This window comes from Diuraphis noxia, unplaced genomic scaffold, assembly GCF_037042655.1.
Source record: "Diuraphis noxia isolate RWA-SAM2 unplaced genomic scaffold, SU_Dnox_SAM2 contig0005, whole genome shotgun sequence".
Lineage (NCBI taxonomy): Eukaryota > Metazoa > Arthropoda > Insecta > Hemiptera > Aphididae > Diuraphis > Diuraphis noxia.
Genome location: NW_028301715.1, coordinates 9812161 through 9833308, shown reverse-complemented (window position 1 = coordinate 9833308; position 21148 = coordinate 9812161). Strand labels below are relative to the sequence as shown.

General features: G+C 27.5%; 3 protein-coding genes across 7 annotated transcripts in view; 2 read left to right on the top strand and 1 right to left on the bottom strand.

The window, feature by feature from the left end:
- LOC107165019 (nucleolar complex protein 4 homolog B) overlaps window positions 1–21148 on the bottom strand; it is a 567342-nt gene that overhangs the window by 1768 nt on the left and 544426 nt on the right. Inside the window, exons 1-8 of one of the 2 annotated variants that reach the window (XM_015513066.2) lie at window positions 4921–5078; window positions 4667–4804; window positions 4357–4594; window positions 4097–4291; window positions 3943–4003; window positions 3717–3827; window positions 2147–2304; window positions 1867–2060 (exon numbers count right to left, since the gene is read on the bottom strand). In XM_015513066.2, coding sequence (XP_015368552.2) covers window positions 1867–2060; window positions 2147–2304; window positions 3717–3827; window positions 3943–4003; window positions 4097–4291; window positions 4357–4594; window positions 4667–4780 — 1071 coding nt within the window. In that variant the 5' untranslated portion in view covers window positions 4781–4804; window positions 4921–5078. Of the gene's footprint in view, window positions 1–1866; window positions 2061–2146; window positions 2305–3716; window positions 3828–3942; window positions 4004–4096; window positions 4292–4356; window positions 4595–4666; window positions 4805–4920; window positions 5079–21148 lie in introns of those variants that run through there. The other variant, XM_089228570.1, reaches the window with a different exon arrangement.
- Window positions 5206–8034, top strand: LOC107165018 (xaa-Pro aminopeptidase 3-like). 2 transcript variants are annotated; one of them, XM_015513063.2, is made up of 8 exons: window positions 5206–5579; window positions 5667–5800; window positions 5874–6174; window positions 6234–6418; window positions 6596–6899; window positions 7051–7292; window positions 7369–7489; window positions 7566–8034. In XM_015513063.2, exons 1-8 carry the CDS (start codon window positions 5537–5539, stop codon window positions 7736–7738), a joined length of 1503 nt encoding a protein of 500 aa, XP_015368549.2. In that variant the 5' UTR covers window positions 5206–5536; the 3' UTR covers window positions 7739–8034. The 2 variants fall into 2 exon arrangements, with proteins under 2 accessions (XP_015368549.2, XP_015368550.2); XM_015513064.2 differs by lacking the exon at window positions 5206–5579 and having other exon boundaries at window positions 5662–5795.
- The window catches only part of LOC107165004 (organic cation transporter protein-like), a 62029-nt gene continuing 56783 nt past the window's right edge, over window positions 15903–21148 (top strand). The window contains exon 1 of one of the 3 annotated variants that reach the window (XM_089228567.1): window positions 15903–16129. The gene's annotated coding sequence lies outside the window, so the exon portion shown is untranslated. Of the gene's footprint in view, window positions 16379–20841; window positions 20859–21148 lie in introns of those variants that run through there. The other 2 variants (XM_089228568.1, XM_089228569.1) reach the window with 2 other exon arrangements.

The window sequence follows — 21148 nt, the reverse complement described above, 5'->3', positions numbered from 1 at the left end:
CCCAAATTTTCTCTAGAAAAAAAACCAATAATATTAAAAATAATAAATTTAGACACTTATACACGTTTTTACAACAGTATAATATTATTAAAACACTATAATAATTTGGCTACATCACGACAGCGACATCATTAAAATATCATTAAAACTATTGCACTAGTCGATAATATATGAGAAATAATATTGAAAAATAGGTAATTGATTAAATCGTAGCTTACAAAATTCTTGTTATAGAGTTTTATTGGAATTTAATTTCACAACTATCCACTCATAAACATTTACCTAGTGTCCTAGTACCTACCTATAATTTACTAGTATTATGCAATTTGCAATTCCGAATGGTCATTAGTCTTTACAGTGTACAATGTGTACGTTTAATAAATAATATAAAACGGTTGTTGATTCCTAATATACTAAAATCAAATGATGTCACTGAAAATGTTTCAAGTGTTTTGAATTTGTCAAAAATTGATTTTCCTGACCATTGTATATCTAATACAGAAGTTGAATCAATAAAATCAGATTTGAAACAAACAAATTCCAATGAACTTTTTAAATTGAATGTTCTCGATCTAAGTTCAACTTGTGACGAAAGTGCTTTGCATACAGTTATTTCTGGAAAACATCGATGTTTTTAAAGCAGTTGGTATAGTAAGTATCCTTAGTTGGAATATTCAGTTACGCAAAATGCTGTTTTTTTGTTATTATTGTCACCATTTTCCTCCTCATCTTACATATTTAGGTACTTCAATAAAAATTCCTCTTTTGAAACTATCTACTTATTTTTAGGTTCAATTTGTTTTGTTTTAAGTTATTAATTATTAAATAATGATCAAAATAATCATTGGCAACTTAGAAATTATGGTAGGCTTATAAAAAAATGTCTGTTTATAGTAGGCCTACCACAAAAAAGATCCTAGCTACACCCCTGCAACTACTTCATTAATCTCAACTAAATACTTATAGGATATAATTAATAACTAATTACCCATTTCTTCGAAATTTTATTTATCTTATACATTTAAATACTCTAATTAATAATTTACTTCGGAAAATGAAATAAAAAATGTATGGTGTCTTGGAAAAAAGTAAAAACTTAAAAAATCATAAAAATAAATATACAAAGTAAAATACAAGTACAAAATATGCCAAAGCCTCAAAAACATTGTCCTTAATACTTTTTGGTAGTTGGAAACAATTCTTAGTTGCATTATAGTAAATTTATACTAGGGATTGGTGAACATTTTATTAATATAATTTTAATATTTTAATAATATATAAATATTGGAAATAAAATCAATGTGTTCAAAATTGTCAATTTCATAAAAAAATATATGCCACAACACTGGGGGTTATATTAATAATAATAATAATAATTGTATATAAATTAAAATGAAATTTGTAATTATATTTCCTAGTTATTATTACAGTGCACTTTCAAAGCGATTGCTTTTAGGAAGTCTTCAATATTTATTTTATTATTTTTGATTTTCGATCTTAGTGTATTAAGTTTATTTCAACTTTTAAGTAAACTGTTAAAATTGCTGAAAGTATTTATCATCAGGGATTTTTTTCTACAATTAATAATTTTGTAACAGATGATTTTACTTTAAAAGGTACTATAAAATCATAAAAAAAAAAATTTTAACGTAAAAGAGTGTTATGTCGTTATGTGTTGAGATTGGATTGCGGGGTTGAAGCATGCACTATATGACATGACACAATCACTATAATTAAATTTACAGTATATATTAATTGAGATATTATGTATATTTTTTAATAGCTTTTAGTCAGTGACTAGATATTAAATTTATAATGCATAATGAATCAATACCTTTTTATGAAACAAAAGTAATTTTTACTTACACTTTCATAAGAATCATCTAATAATTCACTCATGTCCCATTCAACTTGTGGCAATTTTTTAAATAAAAAATTTACTGATTTTCCCACTTTTGGTAAAATGTGTTGTTTTAGAGAAACAAGTTCCCATAATGAGCTGTTTAATGCATTTGATTTTAGTGGATCTTTTTCTTCAAAAATATAAGGATCAGAACCAACTAAAAGTCAAACAAGTAATTTTAATAATATTATTATTAAATTAAAAAAATATACATATATTATGTTTTTAAATATCTAAAATTACCAACGGAATCACTTTGGATCAATACTTTTAGTGGTGGATGTCTAATTAATAAATTTCCTATAAATGCTGCCATAATTTTTATATCAGTAGGCGGTGCTATTAATGAAAGTCTAGCCATCCGTTTAACAAATGCAGCAACTAGCAGCTCTGGTAAATGACTATAATAAATAAATAAACATAAGATTAGAGCAAAATAAATTGAATTAACATATAAATATTTTTAATAAATTATAAGTTATTAAGGTGTTAAATGGGACACTATAATGGATGTGTTGAATTCAAAATTTAATAATACACCATTGTTTAGTAAAATATAATATTCTGAGTAAATTGGGTCTGTCATTGAATGTCAAGTTCCTATATTTAGAAGCCGATTGGCGTTAAATATAAAATAAATAAATATTTAATGATATGTTTTTTTTGGATATTATAGTAATTTATTTTACCAATAGTATTCCTAAAAAAAAGGTTCAATTTTTACCAAAAACATTGTAATTTTTATATTGTTATCAATTTTAATTATTAAATTATCAACCTTTTATGGAAAATGGTCATAAAAATATTTATAAATATTTAAATACCTATAGTTCTAGAGCGATTACAAAAAAAAAAAACAATTAATACACATAATCACAATTCTTTAAAATGTTTTTTTTTTTTTCCCAGGCTTTTGAAAACTAATGGGAATATTCAATTTTTGACCACAAAGTACCAATTAGATTTACTTTTCTTTCAGAATATTGAAGTAGGAAATCTAAGCATTTTTACTACCCCTACACATCATTGTAAAATCAATACATTAATTTACTTCACTCAGAACCTTAAATAATTCTTATATATAAAAATTGCCGTGGCTAATTCTTAAGAGTACTTCATATCCAGTTGTTTTGTCTTCATCTCACAAACATACAAGTAAACAACATACCAAATTTACGCTCAGGTGAATGAATTTTGTGTAGTTAACTTTAAGAAGATGCTTCACCTGCATGTGTTGTCTCCGTCTTACAAATTTAAAACATAGCAAAAACTGTACTTGCGTAGGATAACTGTTTTCTCTCAGTATTTATAGTAGAATTATCAGAATTCCACAATATAGAAGTAAGAACTTTATCTGTGTCACAGCATCGTTATTTTTTTGATAACATAAATATAAATAAAGTTATTAGCTTAGGAAAAAAAATTTATTTTTATTTTTTTGTTTGGTTATTATAAATCATTGGTTTGTGCCATCAAAAAAATAACATCGCTATAACACAGATAAAGTTCTTATCTATGCGGAGTTGTGGAATTTTGATAATTCTACTATAAAGGTATACTGAGGTAGATCATTTGTCCCAAACAAGAATAGTTTTCATGTTCTACATTTGTAAGGCAGAGACAACACATGCAGGTGAGACGTCCTTTTAATATAAAAGTGATATATTATTATCAAACTTAAAGGTTAGGTAATTTTGTCAGTTTTTCTAAAATATTTTGATTTTTAAAGTGCAAGATTTTACAGACTTTTATTATGACACTATTTAACATGGTATTTATATTTGGTTTGATCAAAATGTTTGAAATTACTTACGTTGAACGAAGAAATATATCGGCTAAATAAAACAATCTGGTTTTATACCGATAACTAAACATATCAGTGGTAAAAAAGTTGTATAGTTTCCCATAAATATTTGGACATTCTCTGTTTAGAAACAATAATAAAAAAAATTAAATTCAAGTAACTAACATTACCTATCATTTAACTTCCTGTTATATTAAAAAACAAATAATTAGAGTATAATTAAATGTTTACTTACAAATTATAATCCTTGACCAAAATAAAAATGCCTTGAAGTCCTAATATTGAAACGGGGCCAGCTATAAATGTAATAAACAAGTAACAACATATTAATGACTACTATATAAATGTATTAATAATAAAGCACAAATAGAATATAAATGAAAACATACGAGTATCCAATGAATCCATTAGAAAGTCTGCAGTTACAAGAGGATTATTTAAATTCATTTGCATTTTTTCTATCAACAAAGTTAACATCTCTCTTCTAATTTTGATATTTGACAACATGAACGGTTTCATACCATCCCAAACTAATGTAACCCACGATTTTAATTGTTCTGAATTATATTTAAATTGAGGTCGTTCTATTAAACAAATCCACAAATTATTAACTTATTGGTCTATTATAAATATTGTTATGTATACTTACTGTTACTTTTAAATAATAATTTATGGTCTTCATTTTTTTCAGTAGGAATTTTAATTAATCCTAAAAGATTTGTAAACATGTATACATTTGTTTTGTCTGTGTTCAAATGCTGTACAATTAATGAAAAACATTCCCATGAGTAATAACAAAAATCCACATTTTCAACATAATTAATTAACATTTGTTGAAATTGTGACCATTGTATATTGGTAGTTTTCAGCATAGATGAGTAAATTGTCTACAACAAATATTTATGAATAGTATGTATACTTAAACATTAGTTTGTAGATTTTAATGAATGTGTTCTCACCGTTAACTGATCAACAGGAAAATAATATTTTTTTTTCACAATTTCTCCAGTCGGAGATTTATTTTCCAGTAAAAATTTGTCAAATAATAGTTTAAATTCTGAAATGGTTGCCATGTTTATAAATCTCTCGCTTGTATTCTGCAATACGATTTAAGATATTATTTTTAAATTAAAAAAAAAAATATATTGTTATGATCTATGCAAATTTAATATGCATATTTGATATTAGTTTTTAATTAATATTTAATACTTACGTTTTAGTTGTTAACTTACAGTTATTAGTAGTTACTGTTTACTTTTTTTTAAATCTTAATATTAATTATTATTTTGAATATTTTGTTATCAATAGTATACATTTCTACAAAATGATATAACCAATAAAAATTCAAAATCTCACGTGTTTTGTGAGGAAAAGGCAGAGCTACCAGTTCATCAATATTATAGATGAGTGATGGCGTTTATTGTGTGTAATATAAAACGATAGAATATTAATCAATGATAAGGGTTACAACTTTAATTTTAAATTAATAATCGTCTATTCACATTCAAAATTTGGATTGTTTTATGTTTAGTGATTATTCAGAATTTTAAGTATTAGAACAAAAATCATTTGACTTTCCAGAATATAAGAAGTGATTTTTTGTTATTTATAATAAGTTATAAAATCCTAAGAATATCAAAACGATAACTGATGATAAAAAACACCATTACACCAAGTGTTTTACGATAATATTTTCGCTGGTTTGGATACACTACACCTGCCAATATGATTTTTCAAAAGAATCACTTTCAAAATTTTTACTGAATGTCTGAATTTGATAATTTAAAGACCTTTCTAATACTGTACTGTATTTATTATATTTTACAAAAATGTATCCTCGTGCTCGATTATTGTGTTTGAGTAATTATACAGGTGAGATAATTCAGTAGTTCTTTCTTTATACAGTTTCCACTAAATGTTTCGAACATAATAATATTGTGTGTTGCATTTTGATTACAGGGAAATTAACAGAATTTTGGTCAAATAATAGTAGATGTATACACCAGATGAGTATGAAAAATATAGTGAAAACACCGTTGATTTGCGGCCAACCCACAGACGAATCTCATCCACATTTAGTGATGAAAGGTGAAGTGAGTATTATAGAGACAAACCATGTAAAAGCGAACCTAATGAAATATAAATTAATCACACAATACATTTCAGCTTGTCCCCGGTATACAAAAAGAAGAATTTATGATTAGAAGGCGGAAATTAATGGAGTCAGTATTAAGTACAAGAAAAGATTTTTACCATGTAATTGTTATACCGTCAGCCATTAGGCAGTACATGTCTGACCACATTCCATATCCGTTTAGACAAAATACGGATTTTTTATATTTTAGTGGATGCCAAGAAACTGACAGTGCTTTGGTTTTGTGCGGTAATTCTGTTGATAACTTTACATCAACTCTATTTCTCAAGACTTATGATCCTCAATCTGAGTTGTGGAATGGACCTAGTACAAGTAGACAATTTCAATATATTTTATGGTTCTTGTAACTGTTAAGAATAATTTGTCTGCAGGAGCTGAAAGTGCGCCATTAATTTTTGGTGTCGATGATGGCAAAATATTACCCCAGCTTTCAGAATTTATAATGTTTGAACTGAAAGGGCATAATAATTGTGTTCTATGGTATAATCAAAAGCAAAAAGTCCAAAGTGCTGTTGATAAGACTGTCAATAATGCTGCTGCTGAAAATTCAATTTATGTGAGTTCATTTTAGGTAATTGACAACTGATCATTATCTTTTATTGTTATTTTATTATAATAATAATAATAATAATACTTTATTTTGCAAATAATAATTTAATATTTAATTATTACCTGTTGTTTGTTTGTCCAAACTATGATTCTGAATTTATAGTTCATAATAATATATTTGTAGCTAGATGATAGTTTGGTAGAGCACTGTCACAGATTACGGTTATATAAGTCATTAGCTGAACAAAGATTAATGCGACAAAGTTGTCAAATAGCTTCTAAAGCGTTTATTGAAGCAATGATGTCAACAAAACCAAGGTCAACCGAACATCAACTGTATGCTAGGTTGGACTATGAATGTCGAATGGGTGGAGCTGAATATCTTGCATATCCTCCAGTGGTTGCTGCTGGAAATAATGCTAATACCTTGCATTACATTGACAACAAACAACAAATCAAGGATGGGGATTTAATTCTTGTAGATGCTGGTAAGATAAAATGAATATTCATGTATAATAATTTGTGTATGTTATAGGTAATACTTTGATGAAGTTATAATTTGCATATTCAAAGTTATCCCCTTAGAGTTTTAACTGTATAAAGTATTAGCAATTAATAACACTTATTATTATTAACTAGGCTGTGAATATCATGGATACTCAAGTGATATATCCCGGACATGGCCAGCAAATGGATGGTTTTCTGACGCTCAAAAGACATTATATGAAGCTACTCTCTGTGTTCAAAAAGAATTGATTGACATGTGTCAAGCCCGTCCATCATTAGACACATTGTATGAAGCCATGTGTTTTAAGTTAGGAAAAACTTTGGCAGCAGCCCATGTATTTAAAAAAAATGTTGATCCTTCAGAGTTAAATATGGTAAGTATTATAATGTTATGTAGATGATTTTATTTTTTTAGAATGAAACTGTAAAATAGATTATTTACATTTTTAGCTTGCCCGTGCATTGTGTCCTCATCATGTTAGTCATTATTTGGGTATGGACGTACATGATGTTGGTACAATCAAAAAAAGTATCAAAACTGAACCTGGTTTTATCTTAACAGTGGAACCTGGTTAGTTATTATGTTGTTAAATGTTCTTAAAAGTCCCAAAAATTGTATAACATATTTTAAAATTATTTAATTTTAGGTGTTTATATAAGTAAAAATAATGTAAGAGTTCATGAAGAATTCCTTGGATTGGGTATACGAATAGAAGATGATGTGTTGGTCACTGAGAACAGTATTGAAGTATTAAGTGAAGATTGTCCTAAAGAAATAGTAGATATTGAAAAAATTATGTCAGGCAACCAAGTGATTTAAGTTGAGTTTGATTATTTTTAGTTAAGGTTTTTGTTATACCTTATTATATTTAAGTCCTATTATAATTTTACCACATGTTTAATGAAAATTGTGACGAATTTTTAAAGTAAATGTTGGCTGTGTTCTATGAAAACCATGTTATATATAATGTTTATTATATTTACGATCTATTGTACTTGTAATAATATATTAATATATGTAATTGTATAGCTGTTAAATACAATTTGAGTTGTAAAAATGTTTTATTTGTGTTTAAAAATTTTTATTGCGAATAATAAAAAATATTTTAAACTATACTTTTTACTTTGTAATAATATATTGTTTATTATTATTTCTCATAGTTTCACTAACTAAGAATTTAAAATATTGTATTGCATTTTATAATGTAACTATACTCTTCAATATTTAATCTATCAGACCATGGAGCAAAAATGTAAAATGTTTTATACCAATTCATGTGTTAATTTGTTTCAAAATTTATTTTATTTCACTAACTACCAATTTATAATTTTTCAGAATATTATCCAATTAATTGAGATTTGTAAATTGCAGTTATATCATGATATTATAATATGGCTCTTAATCTTAATATTCTCATACCATAATATAATGATAACATTTGGTACTTAGTACTTTAAATACAAAATTCTAAACCTGTCCAAATGTTTGTTATGTTTCATATTCATATAGTTACCTAATAAGTATGAACAAATAAATACTTGTTAAATATTTAAATAATACTAAAAATTATTGTAATTCACATTTTGTAATTTTTATAAATTCTTTGTTTGATATGTAATCATCTATTGTATCTATATATGTATTATATTATAATCCAATATCTATTGAACGTTCAATGAATTTGGTATTACAAAAGAGGTATTGATTTTACATATTATTTTCTTGAAAATAATAACTAAAGTCGGAAAGACAATAAATTATAAAGCAGGGTAGTACACAGATAAAAAAATGAACATTGCCATTACAGAGGTAATTTTACCTAAACTTATATTTATGTTTAAATATGATAAGTTAAAAAAATATATATTTTAAAGCCGAATATACTTAAACAAAATAACTAAATTAAATCCTTGATATAATTGAGCACCTAATCAAGATTTTAAATTTGTTTTGAATATTTTCCAGATTTGCTTAGGTATATGATTTTAGTAATGGAGACTTTTTTCTAGCATTCGTTTAATTATTATACTAGCTTACAAATTTGAAGGCATCCATCCTTGTAGACAGTATTAGGTATATTATAACTAAAATCATTTTTTTATAACACATGAAGTGAAATACAATAATAATAATTCACCACAACAATAAAAAAAGTGGGTAAGTAAGTATATGTTGCTCTGCTTTACAGTGGGTTACTGTAATGGATGGTATTAAATTTGAGTTAAATTATATAATATCATTATACGAAAAACGATTCTGAGTGCAGATGGTTTGTTAGTCAAGGATATGTTATACTATATTAATTATATTGTTATTTTTCAAAAAAAAAAAGTAAAGATACCTATAAAATTAATTCCAAATTAATCAAATCAGATTCATTATGTACCTGACTTACTTGGTCATTCATAGTAGGTATATACAATTTATTATTAAATATTTATATTAGAATATAAAGTATATTCTAGAAATTTAAGTACCACTAATAATATTTTTAAATTACAACAATATGAATAAAATTGTTATTCTTTATTATTTAATATGTAATTATTTTCTTCCAAATTTGAACTTAAAATACCTAACTATGAAAAAAAAAAACTGTGTTTATCTAGTTTTTAGATTTTTTTTGTAGCAGATTTAACTACTTACGTGGAACCTTGTTTTGAATTTTCAATCCTTATAGCTATAAACAGTGGCACCGAACGGCCGAACACGTACCTACCTATGGAAAGTGGGGTAAAGTCCCCCAGAGGCCCAGAACATTTTTAGGTGATGGGTCATGACTCATGAGTGACTGCTTTTGTTACATAATATAGGATAAATACTTAATAGTATTAAAGATATATTATTCTCCTTATAACTTGAAGTTTAAAACTTAAACTATAGTCTTTTTTTAAAGAGGTGCTCCCTTTAATCCGTTTTGGGTGGGTGGGTAGGTCGGTAGGTGGTACCTACTCTCAAATAGGATTTACCCCAGTGGTTTAAAAACAGTTAGCGCTTCTGGCTATACAATTTAAACGTTTCATACATTTTTAACAACTAGAGAATTTGTAAATTTTCAATTAAATAAATTTCATCAAAATTTGAACTTTAAATGGTTATAAAATTAAGTGCCCATTTATTTTTAATATTTTACAACTGCTATTATATAAACTTATGAGGAACCTTGTAGTAAATTTTCATAAAGTTTTATGACTCATTGAATCAAATTTAATCGATATTTATAGAATAAAAAACTAAAAAAAAACTGAAAATTTCAAATGTCTATAAATAACTTAAAAAGATTTGAAATATTTTGAATATTTTATCAAGTATAGAAAATGCTAGTATAAACGTGCAGTGAAAACCTCATGTGTCTATGGTAATTTTTTTTAGAGTTACACCAATATCTCTAATCGATTTTCTTAAAAAATTATTTTGCGTAAAAATTCCCGATTTTCATAATTATTTTTTTTTTGTTTTTCCCGGTGCTTTTGAAAACTACTTGAAATTTTACATCCCCAATGCATAAACTAGATTCACGATCCGACCGGATAAGATACTGAATTTGAAAATTGAAGCACTATTTCAACAACTTACTATGTACACAGACACACACATCATTGTAAAATCAATACATTCATCGCTCCGCTCAGAATCTAAAATTAATAAATAATAAGTTAGAATCGTACCTATCAAAATTAATGAAAATTGCAATTGTTGCCTAGGAAATTTTTTAAAAAGGCCGCGGAATATTGATTCTATAATGATGTTTCGAATGACTGTCTGAAACAGACATAATCTAAATATATAGGGATACGAGTGTAGGTACGACTTAATGAATTTGATTCTTATTTGTATAGACTTTAGATAAAATTCAGGTTTTAAGTGATATATCGTACATATTATAATATTTAAAGTGAAAAGTACTATTTAAATTAAAACATATTTATTAATTTACTTTATTGCTACCCGGTACCGTTAAATATTGACTTTACCAGTTTAAAAATAAATGAGTACCTAATAATTGTTTAGTTATGAACCAAGGATTGTATTTTTGATATTTACTTATTGTTTAAAATCCACTTGACTTGGTGTTTTAATGAGATTTAGCAAAACATAATAAATATCATTCAGGGACTTATGTAAAATCCATTAAGAAAATAACATTCCATTTGGTCAATATAGAGGTACAGTACAACACAGAACCAATGTCGCATAGATATTTTTTATGAACATATTTTACTTTTAAATCTAATACAAGGTAATTGCACATCCTTGAATAATATAATTAACACAATGAGTATACAAATAACAAATATGGGGTAAGCAGCAGGAGAGTTATACCGTAATAACATCGTTTCTTATGAATTTTCGAAGTATAAGAAAGAAAACATTTCTCATAATTATAAAATAAAAACATTATTCCAATGACAAGATATTCTCAACCTTGTTCGTAAAAAAAATTAAAATTTTTCAATTTTGACTAATTGGTCCAGTTTGAGTTTGCAGTATCACCAGTCGTTGTACCTATATTATGCGTCGATCTGTTTCTCACTGGTACATATATTATATAGGTAGTAGGTACACTGACAGACCTCATAACTCGTGCCTATAATCATCCGTAAAAATAGACGTCAAATTGAATACGGAATATTATATTTATAATGGTAGATAGTATAATGCCTACCTATAATTTTAGTTTCATTACGTATAGTGACCATGATAAACTCATTTGGCTCTATATGTAATACGCACACAAAAATTTAATAATACAATCCACAAGACGAAACCGTCCGAGAAAACAAGTGTACCTACAGGCTATAGAGTATTGTTGTTTGTACGAGTGTAGGTGTTTTGTAGAGATTTATGCGTTATTGCATTATTGTATCAAATATTAAATGCAGATCGGACACACTTTTATATTCAATAACACAATAATACTATATCCGTCTCCCATTTTCTCTCGTATGACCTATGAAATTTATGTTGAAAAGATCTCTCTTTACTAAAACTTATGTACCTACCTACCTTTTTGTATGATTTACAAATTTATTATTGTCTTGCTTCAGCTATATTATCATCATTTTGATAATAGTTCTTCATTTATTTTTCATTCCTAATACAATGATATTTTCATTTTACCAGCTGGCGATTCTTTATTTGGTATTAAGTATTATAGGCACCTAACAATATTTTAGAATATTTAATAATAGGTACCTACTACAACCTACTTATTTACTTTATCTTCAATAATTTTCTATACATTGACAGTCTGTTGCTTAAATGATAAATATCTACTAGAAGTCTAGAATGTTAGTATATTTGATTTATTTCATTTCTGTATTCTAATACCGCATCATTTCGTAGAAAAACAACAGTTATTTACCTGTAGGTAATTTAATTGCCCACTTACAATAAAAGTCTGAATTCATGTTGGAACATATTATGCAATATCTTTGGAAATAATTAATATTTTCTTTTGAGAACTGAAATATAATTGACTTACTATACCATATATTTGACTCTTTAATCTTTAAAGATCTTTAATTAAATTTTTTAAAGCGTTTTCCTGATCACAATATTACAATATATTTTTTTAATAATTTAATATTCTATAATATTATTATAAAGTGTAAATACTTATAATAAATTCCGTGTGCTTGTTTTCCACGGCGTAATAAAACTTGGAAACATATTTGTTTATATATATAAAAAAAAAAAAAAAAATGATTAGTACCATAAATTTAACATTATTGGCACCTATCTATATTGGATATTTCAATAATTGTGAATTTGAAAAAAAATGTTATGAAAGTATTATTGACGATCGAAATGTTATTTTAAGAAGTATATTTTAATGATAGATATTGTAAGGTATTTGCATTAATCATGCGTCAAACCTGTTAAAAATATTTATTACTGAATTTAGGTAAACAATTTTCGGAGTACCTTTATAATATTTTGTACGAATTACAATATTATAAAGAATTTGAATTTATATTGCTACCTACATTAGCAAGGTTGTGTGGAATTTAAATTGTCGAGCTTACAATTTAAATTCCATTTAATTCGTCGATGTGTGAATGGCACTACACAAGAGCACAATCGTCATCGATATTAAAAGTAGGTAAACAATTTTATTTATTTATTACTATAAATAACTACAAAAATATTTAAGTATAGGTAGTACTATCTAGTAATTAGATAATTTGTATATTGATTTTTAGTTAAAACCTATTTACTATGTTTAACTTATTTTGCCGACAAAAAAAAAAAATCAAAAATCATAAATCAATGTTATATCAAAGTAAATATTCAGTATAAATTAATCCAAATGTATCTAGTATATTATTACGTAATAAAATATAACCCACCTTCATTGTATAATTTTAGTATCTATAGATTATAAACACATATTGAATCATTTATTATTGTACATTAACCCATTTACATTGTAAGAAAGATGGAGCCTGTTGGAATGTATTATTTAAGGTATAGCCGGTACCTAATAGCTACTCTATACCTATACACCATGATGTTTACAATAAAATTACCCTAATGTATATAGCTTAATGTTTAAATAGTATAAAATATACATTATAGTCACTAACTAGTCAGTTTATCCATAGGTAAAAGTCTTAATAGCAGGCACACATTTTAAATTCACTCATAATAAACTGTTGTGCCTTATTAATAGTTAAAATAATATGTAATCTATAATTTTGTAGATGAAATTATACGAATATAGGTTCTTACATTGCAGTATTCATTTTATTTTTTACTTGTCTTCAAATCATATTCAATGTGTGTTTTATGAGCAAATTATTATAATTTAAATATTTTCTTTTATATCTATGGATTACAATATTATGGAAGTGTCTACTGTCTACGCGATCATCGCTATCTGAGTTTGTATTATAGCTGAAACGAATAGCAACTATTATTGGTTTCCAATTAAAATATTTTTTATTTTTATTTAAAAAATTAGATTACCTATATCATAATATGTATTAAACATTCGCTTGAGCTAGCTAAAATTTTATAACAATTCATGTGTGTGTCCATAAAAAGCTGCTGTATATTGGTTTACAGTATATATATATACAGTTTATAGTACATTTATTTTCACCTGCGTAATTCATTATTTTTATCGTAGTATTTTTTATTTTTTATTTATTATTATTAGTTTATTTACTCGAACATTTTAATATATTATAGATATAAAATATTGATCTAGGTAAAATGATATTATCGTAACGTTTTCTACTATACCTATTATATATAATATGTAAAATCTATTGTTTATTTAAATTTTAAATTGGGGTAGCTTGAGTTTAAATACGATTGTTAGGGTGTGTTAATATTTTGTACCTAATTATAAGAAGGCCATTTTTTTCAATTAGGTTGTAAAAATATGTTGTTATGACATGTCACTCATATGTTTTCTTCTAATCTGGTATAAGAATACGTCAGTTTTGTAAGCTGGGTCAAAATTGTTATTTTTAATAACAATTTAATATTATCCATAAGTAAGGCCTTAGTGCTTTACTATATGAAGCAAAGTGATTTTTTCATAAGACTTAAAAACGATTTAAAAATTCGAGTAAAAATAATTTTTTTTTCACGCGTGGCAAGAAAATGTGGATCATCATATTTTCCAGTGATTTGCTTGCTATAACTTATAACACTATAAAAATAATAAATAAAACATCGTGTTTCATTATATTTATATTATAAAATACAAACTTAATAGACTACAGTGCAATCCTTATTTTTTTTAAATTTCAAAATTATTTTCTTAAGATTTGTATTTCTCACATTATTTCAATTACAATTGAAAAACACCTTGACAATAGGTGAAAAAATGTTTTTATAGATTTTTAGCATTATAAAATAAGCCAGATAGTCGCTATGAGTGCCGTATATATAGCATTCCCGAGGCGCCCAAGACTCATAATATTGTGCCTTCTAAACGTGTTTTCACTTTTGTTTGTTTGTTGTACGTTTAGTTTTTTCTATAACCCCGGTTTATATATTATATCTATATGGCACCTATCTATTAATAATTATATTAATTACTGTATGCCTGTATAACTTTGTTATACCTATATCTTATTAAGTCTTATTAAGTCTTGAAATCACTTTTAATTTTACTTAGGAAGCGTACAACTATTTTCGTTTCCGTTTCTTAAATTATCATAACATAATTTATTATACTACTCGACATTATTAGAATTAAATATTTTACTGTGGAACGCATAATGACCAGACGTAGGTATAAGATGTACCCACCTACGCGGCTACGCAGTAACTCAAGTATAATACAACAACATTATACGAAAAAATCTATCTTGTGCGTTCGCCGTGGTAATACTACTCGTCGATTTTTACATTCTATAACATCCATGCCCGTATAGGATATTATGCATGATAATAACATAATATTATATTCCGATGTAGTTTAATGAAAAAAACTAACGTAAAAAACGCGCGAGAAACGTCTCAAATCCTAATCGTAGCGTAAACCGGTCGTACCTATATGCATCGCGGGCGCGCTTTTTCCCCTCGGACTACGATGCATGATGACCTGCATTTTGATACGATAAACCGCAGTTGGGTGGTAGGTACCTCTATCTCTATAAAATATATACTATACATAATAATATCTAACATGTACAATAATAATATTATAATGTTATTATATGACATGGGATCTGATTTGGTGGTGGAAATTCTGTGACCGCGATCTCCACGTCTTACGTACACATTTATTATCATTATAATTATAATTATTATTTATACGTTTGTTTTTATTACATTACACACATACTCACACACACACACACACACACACACACACACACGCTTAATATAACACATTTGTGCGTCTGTGTGTGTGTGAGCGCGCGCGCGCGCGCGCGTATATTGTATACGTTTTTTTTACTCTTCAATGATCCGCGACTGCCGCCGCCACAAAAACCGGTGTGTCCGCGCGTATCCGCTCAAGTCTGGTTTCTGTCGCGTTCCGTGCAGCACGCGCGCTCGCCCGGATATAGTATCGTATATTCGCGTCCGTCGGCGTTCCATTTTGCACGTGTCGCGCGCGACCGTCCGCTGCTGCAAGTGTGAAGTGCGCTAATAAACGATACCGTTTGTATACACACACCACTACAATAAGTGCACTTTTGGCCGTCACAACATTGCACGCAAAACGACGACCACAATAATATAGTAATGGATTATAATAATATTCGTAGTTGCGACATTTTTTACACGTTTTTATTATATCGGCCGTCGTGTATGTATAGACAAACTCGTCATTCGTTCGCGGGCGCGTGTTAGGATTTTTCGTTCGTGTCTCTATTATATACTTATTTATTCGTATGGCTAGGTACTAGGTATTATATATAGTGTGGTTACCGTGGTCTGCGCCGACAGTTGTATTGCGATCGTATAGTCCTGCACGTCCTCCGCGGCGCGGTAAGTCTGTCCCGCGACAAACGATTGATATTAAATCGTATTCAATAAAATTTTTCTTTTCTCATGGGCTCCTCGATATAGTCGAATCAAAACACAAACTATATGAAATAATATAATATATATATATATATTAAGTGTGATGTGTGGCTGTGTGGGGTGAACGCAGTCTCGGTTTGTTTGTGACACGGCAGGCACACCGCTTTCCGATAGATCCATGTAAACGTGTACATTCGTATCATGTTTCATGTTTGACATCAATATAGATGATAAAAAGAAGCTAAGGGCTTAGGCTATCGTTTTAAAATAGACAAAAATAGATTTACATAACTCTGGTACTATGTCACACACGTTCGCCTTACATAAATATACACGGAGTTGATGTGATGTCGATGACGTCATAAATACACGTTGGTTGGGTACGCAGAGGCGCCTAAAGTAAGCTTTGACCATTAACAAATATCGCGTGGAGGAATGTATGATGTGTAATAGGGTCTCCATGATTGGTAAATTCTGTGGCTCCTTTTATACAGATGAGTAGATGACCCATGGCGAATGTGGATTTTTAGTGTTTTATTTATTAGTTTATTACAGTGATTTGTGCTTCTGTAACAGTTACTCTGATGCTTTTCCCAATCTATGAACAGATATTGTTTTATCGTCTTATAGTCTACGTGATAAATCCGATCGGAAAATTAATTTACTTTACTTTAGACGTATACAAATAGTGCAGTGCTAACTATGATTGGCGCCCTATGGGCAATCATACTTGGGGCCCCTATTGAACGTGATATTAGGTAAAATTTCAATAGAGGAACAATATTTTACCGCATGCTTTACCTATGTTATTCATTTCACATTTTATATTATTAAATTAACGATGAAAATTAATCAGATATTAGGTAACATTTCTTTATTTTTAACTACTTAGAAATTATTTTAATTTTTTTAATTACCATTATATTTTTAATATACCTAATACAATTTATAGAAATATACTTTTTAAATTAAATGATTCTCTCACAAAATTTAAAAAAAAATATGTTATTGTATACATAATAATTGTGCATTGATTTAAAAAAGGAATTTCTAATATCGTAATAAATAATTTACATTTTAGGATATAAACAATATTTAAAATGGTTTAAAATTTAAAAATTATTGACATCATTTAATGATCAATTATCGTAATTTTGTTTCTAATAAGTTCACATTTAATAGTTTTAATACTATTTTAGTCGCTAATTTATAATTTTTTTAAAAGAAACTCTTGATAAATTAGTAAAGTTATACGTTTACGTTATTGAATAGTTTGAAAAATGATATTAAAGTGTTGTGTGCCATATGTATCTAGCTCTGTGTTTGTATAAAAGCAGTTATATAAACTATAGAATAATATAATATATACACTCGCAATTTAAATACAAGTCACCTAAAAAATTCAATACAAATTAAAAATGATAAATTGTATAATTTTAACAACAACAAAAATATCCACATATAATTAAATAATTAATAATATTTTGTAATTTATGTTTATCATTTATTAAAATTTATATTCTATTATTTTATAAAATTATTGTAAATAAAATGATGTTTATTTAGGTAAATCAGTTATATCACACTTTATAAAATTAAAATTATGTAAAAATATAATTTTAACTTCTCATTAGTCTATATTCTATATATTAAATATAAATTGATTTTTTTAGTTACCTATCTATAATAATTGAATGATGTGAATTTTAACATTCGTGATAATAATTAATCATGACAAATATTCATTTTTCCTATTGTCACTACTCACTGGTATTTTATAAATATATATCCAATTATGATGGATTGGCAATAACAAATTCTTTGTAGAAAAGTAATAAACAACCAATGAATTCATGTTAACTGTGCCTTCTAGAAAATATATCGATGAAATTAAAATTGTGGACGAATTACTTGTTTGTCATACGATTTATATCACTTTTTAATAGAATAGTGGGGAAAATGTAATAATTTAAGTCAGATAAGAAATATTCAAGTTATAAATAGTAATGTGAACTGATCAAACATTTAGATTTGGTTTTGAAGTTATAGTGATTTAAAGTCTGAAAAATTATTTATTATCGTCTGTAATATAAAGTTAGTTTATGACAGTCGAAAAATCTTCAGACCTTTTATACCGTTGTGGCTTACCATGGTTATGGTGAATGGTGATAGCGAGATGATTATTATTTCAGACTGGGCTTGAAGGCGGGGTTTTTACTATAGGTACGTGTTAGCCGTGTGCACGTAAAATCTTCAGCTATATGTCCAACAACACAGTAACGTGGTTAACCATGTGGTAACCTAACACAACCAACCAATCACAACAAATAATTTGCGCTAATAACGTGTGTAGTGGAAACCCACCTGGCACCTTAAGACATTCATAACCACTATTTTAGCCTTTTGGTATTTAACTGACAAATTTATTTTTCATACAATTTCAGTAGAAAATTGATTGATAATCAAAATTAGGTAACCTATATAACCATATAGCATATAGCCACATAGGTATATACAATAAAAAACAATTTACTTAAAAATGTGTAACAACCCAACATGGATTATATAATAACAGAAGAGTACCATAATATATTAATTATATTATGTTCGAAAAGTAAAGAAGAGAGACAGGTAAACTATGTTTATCTATTAATTTACCTCATATATTATATTATATATTTATATATACGAAAATGTGTGCGTCACACTCGAAGATTACCTCTGGGCCAACGCATATCTCAAAATTTCATACTGCAAACCTATATTATGCTACTAAAAATTAGTGAAAGTCCAGAGCTTAGGACCGGTTTCAAAATCATTTTGATGATTTATTATTGAAAATGATATCCATATCAAAATGAATATACTTATCAAAACCGGTAGGTACTAAAAACCAAAAACAAAACGGTAAAAGAATATTAAATCCTAAATCGAAAACACTATTTGTACAACTATTATGACACAATATTTAAAACTTAAAAAACTAAAAGTGAAAAATCCTATAAACAAATCTACAATGTTTTCTGATGGTCAGCAACCAATTTTTGGACAATTTTTTTAACACCCATAACGTACCTACTAAACGAGCAGCAGTCATCCTATCTCGTATTTCTCGTCGATTTCATCGTGTTTTTATTATACCTAATAATAATATGCAATAATAGGTATATACCTACTTTATAACTACGTGATGTCGTGTTTTGTGCACTACAATATGTATATAATGTAGTAATATTAGTAATATTAATATTATTTTATTTGAAAGTCTGTACGACTGTGTACCTGTTGCGTGACGTCATGACGAATGATGATACAAATAGTCAATCTTGAATCTGTAGCATATTTTCAGGGGTTTTGAGAGACATAATATAAATTTCCTTTTAATGTTTGGTTTCAAGGTATTTGACCTATTTCTATTTATAATTTTCTTCTGAAAATTATTTATATCTGTTACTTTATATAAACAATAAAGAGAAATGTATACTTCAACTTTCAAATTAAACGAATGATGGAAATATAGTTTGCTAAATATATATATACATATACAGGGTGATTTTTTTATCGAAGAACACTCATTATTTTAAAAAGTATGAGTGTATGAGTATGAGTGTTCTTCGATAAAAAAATCACCCTGTATAGCTAATAGCTATAATGCCATATAATATCATACAAATTAAAGAAACAGCTTCTTTAAGCAAACAAAAATAAAATTTTGTCTTTAGACATATTATTGAGTTAAATTTGTAGAAATATTTATAAATAATCTAAATGGAAAATTGCTATGTCTAAATATAGTACTGCATGCGGATCGATTGATCGCATAACTGATCTTTTCTTTCTGGACTATATATTGGACTTTAAAAAAAATGAAAGTTTATGTATTGTTTAGATGTACATTTAGATGTTACATCATTGTTTTTTTTTTTTTTTATGAGATGATATTTATAAGACAAAACAATATTGTAGCAAACTCTGAAACTCTCGTACTCCCGGTCACTCGGTCGGTGCGCGCGCTCAGGTGGGCATATTACACGATACGCGCCGGACACTCGCACCATCACATATACGTACCATAGAGCGTGTTTACAATAACAATACCGAATAACGACATGTATACGATAAAATATTTTTATATTATAATATAATATAACATCGTTTTTTTCGTTGTTGTTGGTTTCTTATTATTTATAACTCCGAGTCCTTGATTTCCTGTGAGCACACGCGGAGTATGCGTTCCTTGAACTAAATTTCCTCGCACGCATAGGTACTTGCACACATGAACACGGTATACCTAGGTAACCTATACACGAGTATGATTATGTACGCATGACACATGTTGGTAGGTACGTGTGTGTACAGTCGACCATCGCTCCTATACCCTCGGCGTTATCAACTGCTGTCGACCGCGACCGGCGTCGGTTTTGCGCGCCACCACGCCAATATAGTATGTTGTGTATATTATTATTATTTTTATGACAGCCATAGTGATGCATAAATTATAAAATCATAATCGTAAGCGAGTTTGTTCCACCCACAGTTATTATTATCGATCGCATAATGTCATCCGCGACTTTATGCTGGTCTGTGATGGGTACCTGGATATCTATTTACAGCCACCGCCGAGTTAATCGTAATATTAATTCTTACCGTGTGGTTTCATCGCAATTGCAGTATAACATACCGCAGTTTTTTTAATTTAATATCACCCTGGAACTCTAGATAATATTATTTAAG